Below are 14,292 nucleotides of genomic sequence, written 5' to 3'. Positions count from 1 at the left end.
GAAATAATTTCACGGTTTTCCAACTAAAAGCATATTTTATTCGATTCATATACAAATATTTCATAACACAAGAAAAATTATGACTTTACAATCTACAAATAACAGCGTGATTAAAAAAATTATATATATATATATATATATATATGTAACCAACCATTGAGATCTAAATAAATAAATAAAAATAATTTAAAAGTAAAAAAATTAATATTTTTATGATTTAAAGCCCAAAGCAATAGACAAGAGTTTAAAAGCTATTAATCAATTCAACTCTAAAAATAAATCAAGGAAAAACTTTCCTAATGTTAATAGAGACAAATATTCAACAAAAACAAATTTCTAAGTTATCATAAAATTGTGAAAATAATTTCATTTTAATAATAAAACAACCACTCAATATATATATATATATATATATAAAAGGGCAATTCACTTTCATTGTCAAGATGATGAAGTCATGGGGGGTAGAGGTTCAAAACAAAATGCAGCAGCAGCAGCAAAGCAACCAACCACTCAAACCAGTGTTTAAACTACATTCATTCTCATTCACTTCAGCAGGGTTTTGACGATGGACTTAACATTGAGCTTCTTGAGATCAGTATAAGACTGACCGCAACCGACGAACATGACCGGCGCTCCAGAAATGTATACCATGGAAAGCGCCGCCCCGACCTGCGTTAACCGGAAAAGAATGAGTTTGCGCCAAGGTAAATTACTCAGAGCTTGAAAATTTTAGATTTCAAACCTTGTCATCAATGGTGTCAAACTTTGTCAGCAGGATACCATCGATCAACCTGGCATTGGAGACGGTTGAGAGATCTGCTAGTTTCTGCAGGACACGGAAAAAAAATCGGTAATTAAATTATTTTATGATGCTTAAGACAAATACAAAACGGTTTCTCACCTGGTTAAATTTAGAGAGTTGATCCACGGCGTCATTTCCGACTAATGCCTCTCCAACAAAGAGTACTAAGTCTGGGTTGTTTAGATTAATGAGCTTGGAAAGTGCTCTCATGAGAGGTTCATTATCCTGTTGTTCATCAATGCATGTTGGTCAGTTTCTGATGTTTAATAATTGGAAAAGAAATTCTTGCAGGTCATTGTTACAATTTACAAACACATCCAAGTTATTTATTACCTGCATCCTACCAGCAGTGTCGACAAGAACAACATCTGAATTATTGCGACTTGCCTCCTGGATTGCTTCCTTAGCTACAACAGCAGGATCCTTCTCATAGCCTTTCTCAAATATAGGTATCTGAAAAGGTAGTTTGCATCAAGTTCGATTTTCAACAAAAATAAAGAAATAAATAAATAAGAACCTATACTGGTTCATAGTTCATAGATCAGCTGTATAAAAAATGAGATGACATGGTTATATATATATATATATATATCCAAACATTTTTTAATCAATCTCTACTTTAGATGAAATGGGAACATAATCACAATAGTTTCAAAGTAGCCCATCAAGAAGCACATTGTGGAAGAAAAAATAACTTGTCAAAGGAAAAGCAAGAGCAATAACCATGAAGAACATAAAAAAAATTCCTATTTGCCAAATATAACTTTGAATTTGGAATTATAAGACACAACTAAACATGCGTTCAAGTATTGAGCTGAACTATAGATGATTTGGATTTGGGTTTTGGCCATGCCGAATTTACAGCCTTAAGTAACACAAGGTGGATAATCATACAATAGGTCTTCCTAAGAGAAAATATACACAAAGCTTAAAAGCCTACTCCAACAGACAAAAACACTTGCACAGAAAATAATGCATTAACCATGCAACACACCCTTGATATTAGTCCGTGAGAATTATGATTTGAGATGTCAAACTTAGTGAAAAGAAGGGACGTAAGGGTTCATAAAAGGAGGACACAATGTGCAATACCTGAAGCCTACGAGCATGTGTACGAAGCTGCTCCACAGCACCAGATCTAAATGTATCACATGCCGCCATCATGACACTGACATTATGCTGTAGAAGCCAGTATGCAACCTATAGTGCATTATAGAAAAAAAAATTGTGTTGAGAATTAAGCCTGAACTCCAGTGATGGTGAGTTAAACCAGGAAAATTAGTCACAAGAACTGATTTTACCTTGGCAAGATTGGTGGACTTTCCTACACCATTAACACCAACAAAAACAACTACATATGGTTTTCCTTGTTCCTTCGCAGCATGCACATCTCTCAAAATATCAATGGAGCGCCTTGGAGTTAATATGCGAAGAAGGGCATCTTCCATTGCTGTCTGCAGTGATTATTCTCAATAAGAAAACATATATCTGACAACTCTAGCCAGATATGCCACACATGAACATCAAGGAAGAAACAACAAACCTGAACAGTTGAAGAAACTCTAGTAAATGAACCCAGTTTTTTCCCTTCAAGACTAGCAGCTACCGATTCACAAAGCTTCTCAGCTATTTCCTCCGCCTGTCAAGTAATAATCCAAGATAAATAAGTGGAAGAAACAAGCACTTGCGAAAATCCAAATCGTCATTCAGTGTCATAGGCTAGTGCAAAACAAATACATGAGCCTATTGGACTACATACCACATTCTTAGTCATCAATTTGTCCTTGAGAGCCTTCAATGCTGGTTTCAAGTCTGACTTTTGCAGAACCGCATTTCCAGCAATACTGAAAACAAAACACGAACATCATTTTTATGGTTGTGAAAACAAATGGACACTAACCTGACCAGCCAATGAACTAAAAAGCAATGTACACAAATACTGTCATATAAAGGCCACAATAAACATAAAAAACAAAACATATTTGGAAAAACAAGAAAATAAGATTAAATGTCAACAAGAAATCCAAAACAGCAATGATTCACTAACAAAAAGGTATTACATCAGCGGCGCAGAGCTTACTTTTTAAAAGCAACCTGTTTCATCTTTCCCAAAAACACAATGTCTTCGTATTATTTGCATATAATATTAATTAATTTTTTTGATGTAATAAAGAAGACATTATTTAGCTAAACTTAAAAGAGATCATCACTGTGAAATTCATATTGCTAATCACTAGCATGAGACACTAGCATGAGATAAAAGAAAATGAGCAAAATATTGGTTTTAAAAGCATACGGCTAAGTCATTAAACTAAACAAAGCCATCTACTCATACCATATTTAGCAAACTTGAGCAAATTCAAAACAATGTCAAAAAAATGAAAAACCTTTACCTCTGGAATACAGAGGAGAACCAGCCCTTCTTCTTGGGACCAGTTTTCACATCCTCCACCTCCTCATCCTCCTCTTCACTCTCACTACTCAAAACCTCCTCCTTGTCCATCATACTCTGACCCTGCTCCACTGCCGCAACCTGCGCAACCTCATCCCCTCTCTCATCACCTGGATCGGTGAAATCCAGCTTTGACTCTGAAGGCGAATCATCCCACACCCTATTTTTCTTAACAATTTTCTTTGACTCCGCCTTCTTGGAAACTTTCCCGCCAGGGGCACCATTCTCAACCTTCTTCCCTCCCTTCTGGCGCAGCTTCTGTAACTTAGTTACATTGAATGCTCCCGAATCCGGGTGACCATTCTCCTTTCCTTTGGAAACAACAATATTAGGGACAGTGGAATCCTTAATACCATTCCCGTGTCCATTCGCGATAGCATTAGCTAATCCACGATTTTTCTTCAACTCATCATCACCATCACCATCGTCATCACAATCATCCTTCCCAGAATTACCATTACGATTGCTCCCACCTTTCTGCTTCCCATTCCCTTGAGCCACGACCTGTTTTTTTGAATTAGCGGGTTGATTTCTCACAAATTGCTTGCTTTTTTTCATCTCCTCAGCACGGGCCTCCGCCTCACGGCAAAGCTGACGAAAACTATCATCAAAGTCATCATAACAAGTGCGCTTCGGATCATATATCTGCGAAAACTCCCGGCGAACAGAGAGAAGAAGCTCGTCGACGTAGAGCAGTCGAAGAACCCGCTGATACACCGCAACGAAGACAAGACCAAGCTCGTTGTGGAAGGACCACTTCAGCGTGTAGGATTCGTAGTCGAAGGACGCATCGGCGGATCGCTCCTCGAGAAGGCAGGATCGGATTAGGGCATCGATCGGCGACCCTTTAAGCGCGTTCCCCAACTCCTTGCACGTCCACAGGATCAATCCACCGCGCGTGAAGATCAACAACTGTTCCAACATCTGCAGCAAAGGCAAAAACAATCAAAAATCAATCAGATCGAAGTGAAAAACGCAAGAAATCGGAGAATTTGAGACCAAATCGAAGCGCATCGAAACCCTAATTGCTCAAATTGGGGATGAAATAGTACCTTTAGAGGATGGGTTCAACGGTAATTCAGGGAGAAGATGAGTTTATATAGGATGGTTTGAGTGGATCTCGACCGTTTGATTGTCTCGGGATTGAAACAAATTAGATTTTAGCCACGTGTACGGTGGATTGAATAGGTCACTGACAACGAGGGTCAACGGTCCACGTTCGTTGACGAGATTGGAAACCGTTGAAATTTGAAGATTTTTCAATCATGGTTAGGTTCAACCAGGTTTGGATTTAGTTTCCAAGTCCGATCCAAATTGAAATTATCTATAAAACTCCCTAATTTTCTCAGATATTTGAACAGGGTTGAAGTGAGAAATTATTTTAAAAATATAATTAGTTTAAATTTTGGGAAAATTATTGTTCATCCATCGTAATTTTTAAAACTTCCCAAAAACCCCATCTAACTTTTACACACCCCGACAGCCCTCCGTTATATTTTACATTCCCTTTAACCCCCCGCCAGTAAGTTGAAGTAGGTTTATGATATAAAATTTCATTTTTGCCCTTGCAAAAGGAGGGAAAAATGGCGCCCAATCATATAATGTCCGAAATTTATTCATAGTTTTGCAATTTTTTTTGCCTCTTGCTTGCTTTTTCTCAAATAAAGTTTAGAATGCTCATATCTTGTTATTCTTGTTCTTGTTCTTCTTTTTCTTCTTCTCATTTGGTGTTTAAGCGTGCATTCTTTTCTTTCAGTGCGTGTATTGTGGGGTTCAAGAGGGCTTGCAATGCCGCTGTTGTTTGTGACCGCCTGTGACAACGGACGAAAATCGCAGACGAGAAGGCAACCTGGGCGTCCTAGACGAAAGAGGATCGAGTCGTAAGCGTCCGAGGTCCGTGAGGTGCCTTGTAGCCATTGCCACGCTTCTGGTCACAATCGCAGATCGTGCAATGAATCTGTTGCCGAGTAGGCATTGTGTATTATGTATATACTTCTTATTATTATTTAAATATTGAACTTTATATTTAAATATATCTATTACAGTTTAAATATTTGCTTCTCTGTTTAACTTTTTAATTTATCGTTTAAAATACATTTGAATCCGCTTAAAATATACAACGTGACTATGCCTTTGGTCCCCCAAACGTAATTAATACACGCTCGGCTCCCCAAGCGTTTCCACTGCCGGCCTTCATTAAAATCGGAAGCCGAAGCGGCAGCAGGCTGTTGGATTTCGCAGTATAAATGGGAAGGAAGAACCATTTTGTTGAACATACAACCACTCTCCTTCCTCTTCTTCTTGTGTGATGGTCATCCTGTCGAGTCGAAGACTTGGTGTTCACAACATTCGCTCCATTCAAACCACATTATTTAGATCAGAGACTTTTTACAGGATGTGTCATGATTGTTTTCCTCTGGTACGTCATCCATAAACAACATGTAGGTGAAAACTTGCTTTTTCTTGGCCAAGTCGAAATGCTCGCCTTCTTGCTCTACGAGTAAGCAATGACGGAAGTGCGTTTCGACTTTGTCAATAAAAGAAGGTTTCACTTACAAGTTGATTGTGGATGATTACCATAAGAAGGCTCATCACATATCCTTTAAAAAGGACTTGATCTAGAAGAAAATGTGGTCTGACTGGAGCGAGTGTTCTGGACACCCTATTCGAGGTGTACTTGGGACGATTACGAGGTCCGTGATGGTTACGTCGATGCGTTAAAGCGGAGAGTTTGAAGCTTAAAGCGAGATTTTTTTGTATTGCCCTAACGTGAACATTCTATTTTTTTTTCAGAGATTTGTATATGCCATTGTAATTACATTGATATTTAATAAGAAAATGAATGTTGTATTGTATTGTCTTACGTGAACATTCTATTTCTATCAGAGATTTGTATTTTAAGTACATTTCATTGTAAAAACGACTGATTTTTTTACAAAGAAACAAAGTTACTTGTGTGCCAACTTTTTCATTTTTTTAAAGCAGAGAAAACATTATTCTTGCAGTTAACACATATATTTAAGTAGAGACGTTGTTAGTTTAAACGGTCGATAGTTATTTTCGCAAGTGACTAGCTCGTCTTAAACTGTAACATGGATAATTAAACAATGAAACTTATAATTAAACAATGAAAGTGCAAGTTAAACAATGAAACTGGATTGTTAAAGAAAGAGTCAAGTATATAAATATAGATACATATAAATTTACATTGACAAAATTTGTCATGTTCTTCGGAAAAATGAATTGAATTTAAACTGGTTTACATTTGAAACTAAAGAACGTATACAATGACTATGAACCCGCTTGCGAACACTCCCCTTTGGCAGTGATGCCGGCTGCCCTCCCCTCCTTAAGTATGCAGGAAACATACTTTAATCGCAAATAAGGGACGTCTGTCTACGGTAGCCGTAGCTTCTCATCGGCGAGTAACTGCTCGATAAACCGCATGACATAGACGCTGCAGTCGACACTTCCTTTTTTTGTCGTGGGGTTTCAGTGTCATGAACAAGCGGGAACTTTACGGTCGCCGACTCGCCCAACTCCATGTCGATACAAAGGTCGAATAGGTTCCGCTGTCGAGGTATACAAGTTGATATTAGAATGCCAATTATTTACCGAACACTATTACTCAAACACAAATTATTAAAGCACTTACCATTTCTAGCGCGTTTTTATCGTATTCCTCACTTTGGCATGAAGAACAATGCATGTATTCTTGTTTGTCATTGTCAAGGACGACGACATGGAAGTGGCCACTCATAATTATCGAGAGGATGACAATGTCAACTTCATGCAAGTTGAGCGTGGCATCTCCGATCATAGCCATAGTGGATTCATGTGCGTCGTCGCCCTGCTTTGACATGAACAGCGCCAGTGGTCGTGTAATGGAGGCGCTTCTTATAACGATATGGCACTACGCTCATCGACTTTTTGCAATATACATACGAAAAGCGTCCCATCATATCATCCCGCAACCATCTCCTTCCCCTCAAAGCGAGTCGAATAGATCTGGACCGTGTGGTCTCGACGAGTCATTCTTCCACACGACAGTGCTATGGTTGAACGGAACATAAATACGTAAACAATATTGTAAATATTTAACTGATACAACAAGATTTAAAATTCTAGGTAAAATATTTAAATGTTAACGATATAAATTAAATGGTAACGTATAATAGTTAAAGGTTAACATCTATATATTTAAATGCTATATTGAATGTTTGAATGTTAACTGTAATACTTAAAGGGTAACATGTAATAGTTTAAATGCTATCTGTGATGGTTAGACGTTAACGCTCTTACTTAAATGCTAACATATAATAGTTTAAACAATACCAAAAAAACTTCAAACTTACTTGTCCATAAGCCAGTTGAGGAAGATCCTTATCAACTCCTGCTGGTACTTGTTGAGGCTCGATTGGCCAACGTATTTTTTCTTCTTCGGAATGAAGACTTTCCGAACTTCTTCTAATTTTTTATTGGCATTGTTCTTCTCTCTCGTCTCCATTTCGGCGGCATTCCCTTCCTTCGATGGGGGCATGACCGCAGCATCAACGGGAGACACTTCCTTACATGCTTTCTTGTTATTGTGGGATTGTGTCTGCCTTCGATGTGGCACGGTCGGCCGTTGGTTCCACCGTGACTTCGAGTTCGTTGAGGATAGAGTCAACGACCTTCTCAGCCGCGGCCATGGCAACAACATCAATGGCAGACACAACGTTGGCTGGTTGTTATTCTTCATGGATTGTGTCCATCTTTGATGCCGCACTGTCAGACGCCAGTTCCACAGGGTTCATGCTGTCGTTAACAACATAGTCAATGATCTTATCCACCGCGGCAATCTCAGCGTCATCTGCGATCTCCTCCGCCATGACAGGCATGTCATCAACGGTAACACCATCAGCCGCCGATGGTGCTGTTATTGTTTCATCATCAGCCGGCGGTAGAGACGGAGGCATTATTGTTTTTCTCTTTTTTGCAAGCCTCTTCAAATGAGGCCGCCTTCGAATGGCCACCCCGATGATGTCCTTGTCGTCAAATTCTGACTGCGCGTCCGTCCCGGGTGCTTCATTTGTTTGGAGGGAAGGCGCAGTCGATTGTGAGTGTGATCGGCCTTCCGATGCCTTAACCCGAGTGACAAGCCGAGGGAACTCGGTCATCAAAATCTGGCAAGCCTGCAGAAGAGTTGCAGTGACATCCTCGCCTAGTGCCGGCGGGGCGCTGCCACGGTCGGGCGGGGTAGGCGAGGGCTTCTCCGGCCTCGAGGAATGTGTGCGCGTTTTGGGCTGGAAGTAGGAGAACGGCGTCGAGCGCGCACGGAAGAGGTTGCCCTCTCATTTTGCCTTCGAGCAAGCGGTTCCGGAGCAATAGCATCCAACCGACGGTTGGCCCGAACAAATATTTCTTCATCAGCATTCGCTGGAACCAGCTCAGGAAACTAACATGTGTAAACCAAACAATCTTAACGAAATCATTCAGTTTAAACAATAAAAACTATATTTAAACATGTAACTTATATATTTAAACGTTATAGCGTATTAGGTTAAACGGAGAACAAAATATTTAAACATTAAAGAAACGGATTAAACAGTAGATGAACAAAGTTAAACGGTAAATAATATTTTTAAACATTAACGTCTACGATTAAACACATTATTTTTGAATTATTACCTCTTTTCCTTCGAGAGATGACAAACTCGTTTCTATCGTCGCTTGCTTCCGGTAAGTATTTTCACCGTAGCACAGCATTCTTGGGATCTTGCAGAAACGATCTTTCTTTCCGATTCCGGTCAGCTCGTAAAACCAGATGTAAGCGCGACCGTGCAACCCTTAACATACCCGATGTTGGTCTTCTTCCCCGCGCATCTGGATTACACTCGAGCGGCGGCTTGTGGAATGTCCTCCACAAGCCACTTGTGCGTCGCCTGCGCCCTATGCGTATCGCCCCATGGCGGGTAGATCATCGACATAATCAGCGATCCGAGTTAGGGAACCGAGCGGGGACGTATTTGGGAAGAGGATTGTACCTAGGGAGGTACACCATCGATGGTTTGGCAAAAATTTTTCTTCTTCTCCCTCGACGAACGAGTTACTAAAGAGTGCTCCTGATGAAGTCTCTGTGTCTCTCGTACGTTTTTGATAAATACCTCTCTTCGAAAGCTGAGCGTGTTTTCTTCTTCTAAAACACAACTGCGTCTCCATCGCAACGCAGACCAAGAACGAGGGCCACATCTTCAAGCCTAAAAGTCAGCATGTTTTCCCCGATCCTGAATTTATTGGTGCGGCTATCGTACCTTTGCAACAGAGAATCAAGAAGGGCCCGCTCTTAGAATACGACTTCCAACTCGATAGAATGTCTGTGAGCGGTGTCCCTTCGGATGATCTCCCGATGTCGAGGATCATGTGAACTTTCAATTCGACCACGGTTTCCACTACTCGGGTGTCATGTAGCATCGTCCATTAACTAGATTGACCACCATAATCACAAGCCTGCGACAATAATAGCACATTCAGACATCAGTATTCACAAATTGATAAGCGGAAATATAAGTTGTTAAGCGTTAAACTCTCAATTCTTAAACATTGATATCATTTGTTAGACAGAGACCTATATTATTAAACAGAGATACAAATAGTTAAACGGAGACGACAAAACTTAAACGGTAAAAACTCATTATTTAAACGTAGACCTCATTTTTACAACTGCAACCATATCAACTGAAAGGGTAAACGTAGATTATAAACATTACTCAAATCACAACAATCGAAAAACCATTTCGATCGTGTACACTGACGAAAATGTAAAACAAAACAAAACCCTAGCCGAGAGATCTCCCTGCAGACTAACAAAACCCCAGTCGATAAATCTCCATGCAGACTTCAATGTCTTCCAAGAAAAACAAAATCACAAAACAAAACCGAAAAATGTCTCTTCGTAACAGAATAGTTAACAAAAACCATAATCAATACCTTAGACTGCAAAGTGATGAAATGCCGAATACTTGCGCGGGACTTCTCCTTCGAGACGCCAGTGAAAAGGGAAGAGCTGGAGACGCGAGTTGAGAGAAGACAAGCAGTTGTAGCCCTAAGAAAAGCCCACCCACTTCCTCTCACAACGCCGAAATGGGTGCAGCCATGACTTCTCGTGCAAGGGCATTTTCGTCCATAAAATTTAAAAAACACTCCGTTTAATGCCGTTACGTACTTTGGGGGTTTGAAAATCATGGAGTGTAAAAGGAAGTGGTTTTTGGGGATTGCAAAACTATGGAGTTTTTTTTTGTAATATGGCAAAGTTGGGGTTTTTTTTGGCAATTCATCTAAAATTAAAAATAATTAATACTAAAATCTTTCTTAGCTTTCAATGAATATAATATTTGTTTTTCATTAACTTTTTAATAATAGAATGAATTTTTAGAGCAAAAGTTAGTGTACCAACCTTTGCTTTTCTTTGCCCATTTGTCCGGAATGCCCCCCATTTAGATTAACATAAGAGATCAAATTTAATGCTTTCTTATTTGTTGTGTTTTTAAATTCTTTTTTTCATATTATTTTTTTAAAAATTTCTGATCCCAAAAAAATTTATCCTTCCATCTCCCTAATGGCATGCAACTCAATAAATTCTTCTAAAATTGTAAATTTTTTTTATTATCTTCAATTTAATAACTAATAATTATTAAATTATAAAAGATATTTTTAAAATAAAATATAAATTTTCTATGTTACAATAAATATTATAAATTTTTTTTTCATTTAATTTTGTAAAACTTTAGACATAATATATCTAAGGGTGCATAGTACAATATATTGACTCCACTGAGAAAAATAAGTGAGACGTATAAGTGTCTCAAGTTCGAGTTTTGTTTGAAATAATTATAATAATGGATCTGTGAGGCCCACCACTTAATCAAATCCTAGCCACTGCTTTTATCTTTTAATCCTAGTTGTTGGTTTTACTTTTAGTCTTAGCCATTGATTTTGTTTTTGTTTATTTTCAAAATCCTAGCCGTCTCTTCAGCTTCTTCGGTTTTAAATCTTAGGGGAAAATAAAACGAGAGAGAGAGAGACTTACCTCATCTCTTTCTCTTCCTTTTTGCGGGTGGTGTCGGCGACGAGGACGGGAGAAGGGTCTCATCGTCACAGATTTCATTTCACTGTTATTGTTGAGGTAAGGTTCTGAGTTATTTTGTTATTTCTCTTTCTTATGCTTGTTTGTGACATGTTACTAGTTAGGGTTAGGGTTTGGTGAGAATTTATTTGATTTTAATTTGAGGATAAAATTCAGAAAGTCCCTATTAGCACAGTAGAGATCTCTAATTTATTTCGAAGATCTAGAGATGGAATTTAAAAGAGATCAAAATAGAAAAATTGTAGATCGAGATCTTGTTTAGCTTTCTACCAAATTTCAAAATTTTTGGAGTAGTATCCTGCAAATTATAAATTTTTAGACGCAGGTGACGCGAACAGTATTTCTGTTCAGCCCTTGAACAGTTTTTTATTATTTTCATAATTTTAAGTTCTGTTTTAGATTTATATTTATATAATAAAGTTATATAGGACGATGTTATATTTGACTCTGCAAAATTTCAGAATTTTTAGCCATGTAAATTGTGAGATATGATCAGATTTCTATAGGTGTGCTCAATACTATTTCTGCAGAGAACATAACGATTGCTTAGACAATTTGATGGTCTTGTATATGGAATTTGGAGAAGAGTAATATAAAAAAGTTATATATTTTGATGTTAACTAAATACCTGCAAAATTTTAGATTTTATGCATCTGTAGTTTGTGAGATATAGCCCTATTGGTATAAGTGTCTCGGATGATATTTCTGTGCATAGCCTGAAGAATTATGGCAATTTTTTATGATCATGAAGATTGAATTGGATATGGTAAAAACACAAAAAAGTTGTTCATTTCTGAGTTATCTTATTGTCAGTAAGATTGTATTACTTTTGAAGTTATATGTTGTGAGATATTTTTTATTGGAATAGGCATGTCTGAACTGTTGGTTTACATAAGTATGATTTTTTTAATACTCGGTGGCTTAAATTCGTGAGGTCTCAAATCATTGAGGTTTGGATATGTTTTTAGATGAAGATGCCTAGTTTTTCTCATAAGTTTGAAATTTTTTTGATTTGGGTTAGAATTTGCAAAAGTTACGCTAATTTTTAATTTTTAAGGTTTGTAGGTGAATTGGTTATTGGTCTTGACCTTGGTAATTTTTGTTAATGTTTGATTTGTTTTTTTGCATTCGTGTGAATTTTTAAATTTGTTTACTTGTAATTCGATGGGTTATTCCCAAATTAGGACTTCCTGAGAAATACTCAATTGGTATAAGAATTCAAAAAAATACTGGTCATTAATCCCAGTAAGTATCCCACATATAAATCATATTATATGTATATACTTTTAGTTTTTCTGAACATCCGAAAAATTTTTGAGAAAAAAATAATGATTTTTATGTATTTATTTATATTTTTGAATTATTTATTTATTATTATTATTTGGAATTGTTTTAAATTATTTTAAAGTTCCGGTTAATGATATTTTATTTTAGATTAGAATTATCTGAAAGGTTTAAATTATTTATTTACATTTGGATTACTTAATTTTTTAATTCCAGATATCTATTTACTTTCTGATTAATTACTATTGTGTTTTTCTTTATTATCGGTTCATGTTTGGATTCAATTAACTGGATTATTTTGATATGATAAAAATGGGATCATGTAACTGCAAATTACTTGCATTTTGCCCAGTATGAATTTTGATAGTTTATTGTTTTGTGAACATGAAATATTTTGACAAAGTACTCGTAGTCCCCAAACTAACTTTGCAATAACCCTGTCACTAGGGGTTAAACACTGACCGTGTCGACATGTACTCTGATATAGAAACTATAGTTTCCCACCGCTTTCCGTCGGTGAAGAATAACGGCCTCTGATAAATCTGGCTCTGGTCACCGAGGGTAAACTTATGAGTTCTGATATCCTGGCTCGGGTCACCGAGGATAAATATATGAGTTCTGTTATTTTGTTTTGGCAATAGTTGTTTGGGGGACCTATATGCTTGGTTTTGACATCTATGTTTATTTGAAATAAATTTGATTTCTGATTTTGATTTTGATAATTTTTTATTTTTGTAAATGATCCCTATAATTTTTTTTAGTGGGTGCTTATTGGGCTGTCAAGCTCATAATTTTTTGTTTAATATCTTTACAGATCAAGAGTAGAGTTGAGTGGCGGATAGCTTAGCGGGGATCGTTAGGCAATCGTCGAGTATTAGCATGTATTAAGTCCCGGTTTTTGTGGGGCTATGTTTTATTTGTATAAGTTTATATTGTTTTTTGCAATCCACTGAGTTTGATTTTTTGTTCTGTTTTGGATCAGGTTTTCAAGCCTTGTATGCCTACATGGTTTCGGCCTTGTAGATGTACGGCCGTTTGTCGGCGTCCCAAGTCCATAGAGCTGGGTTTGGGGCGTGACAACTATTGTTATAGATTCGGAGTTTACAACTCGCACCTATTATCACCCATGAGTATGTGTGGGTTAAATGTTTAATCCTCTAATGGCACTTATCGCATGTGAAAAAAAACCATTACATGGGAAAAATTTATATTTATATGAACTAAAAAGTCGTATAATAAACAACTCACCAATTTTTATTATTAGAATTTGATAGCAAATAATTGGGGTTGAGTATGAAATATTGGTTAATATGCTTTTTTTGACCAAATTTTTAGACTTTGACCAATTTGAAACCAACCGTTTGAGCTGTGATTTCAGTCATATCTAAAGCTGTATTATTTTGACTTGTGTGCAATTGATCATTCAAACTCATTAATATGGCCATTAAAATCTCATACAAAGGTGATTTTTTTTTGTTTTTCCCCCTTTTTTTTGCACTTTTAAATAAATAATATATTTATCATTTAAAACTGATATTTTTTAATGTGCAAAAAGTTTTTTTAAAAAAACTTGATTAAGTAATTTTTTTTATATATAATAACACAATTTCAAGCTATTTATTATTATTA

The 14,292-nt window shown here is 37.0% G+C and overlaps 1 protein-coding gene across 1 annotated transcript; it reads right to left on the bottom strand.

Moving 5' to 3' along the window:
* Window positions 1-364: 364 nt before the first annotated feature.
* On the bottom strand, window positions 365-4,297 carry LOC120275834 (signal recognition particle receptor subunit alpha). Its single transcript, XM_039282549.1, has 10 exons — window positions 4,254-4,297; window positions 3,196-4,178; window positions 2,562-2,646; window positions 2,346-2,441; window positions 2,104-2,256; window positions 1,895-2,002; window positions 1,136-1,255; window positions 902-1,027; window positions 743-826; window positions 365-669 (listed from the first exon to the last, which is right to left on the bottom strand). The coding sequence occupies exons 1-10, from the start codon at window positions 4,266-4,268 to the stop codon at window positions 544-546; spliced, it is 1,896 nt and encodes a 631-aa protein (XP_039138483.1). The 5' UTR covers window positions 4,269-4,297; the 3' UTR covers window positions 365-543.
* Window positions 4,298-14,292: the final 9,995 nt, after the last annotated feature.

The sequence above is a fragment of the Dioscorea cayenensis genome, chromosome 14 (genome assembly GCF_009730915.1).
Source record: "Dioscorea cayenensis subsp. rotundata cultivar TDr96_F1 chromosome 14, TDr96_F1_v2_PseudoChromosome.rev07_lg8_w22 25.fasta, whole genome shotgun sequence".
NCBI classification, from domain to species: domain Eukaryota; kingdom Viridiplantae; phylum Streptophyta; class Magnoliopsida; order Dioscoreales; family Dioscoreaceae; genus Dioscorea; species Dioscorea cayenensis.
The sequence above is the reverse complement of the archived record's forward strand: the minus strand, read 5'-3'. Positions and strand labels throughout refer to the sequence as shown.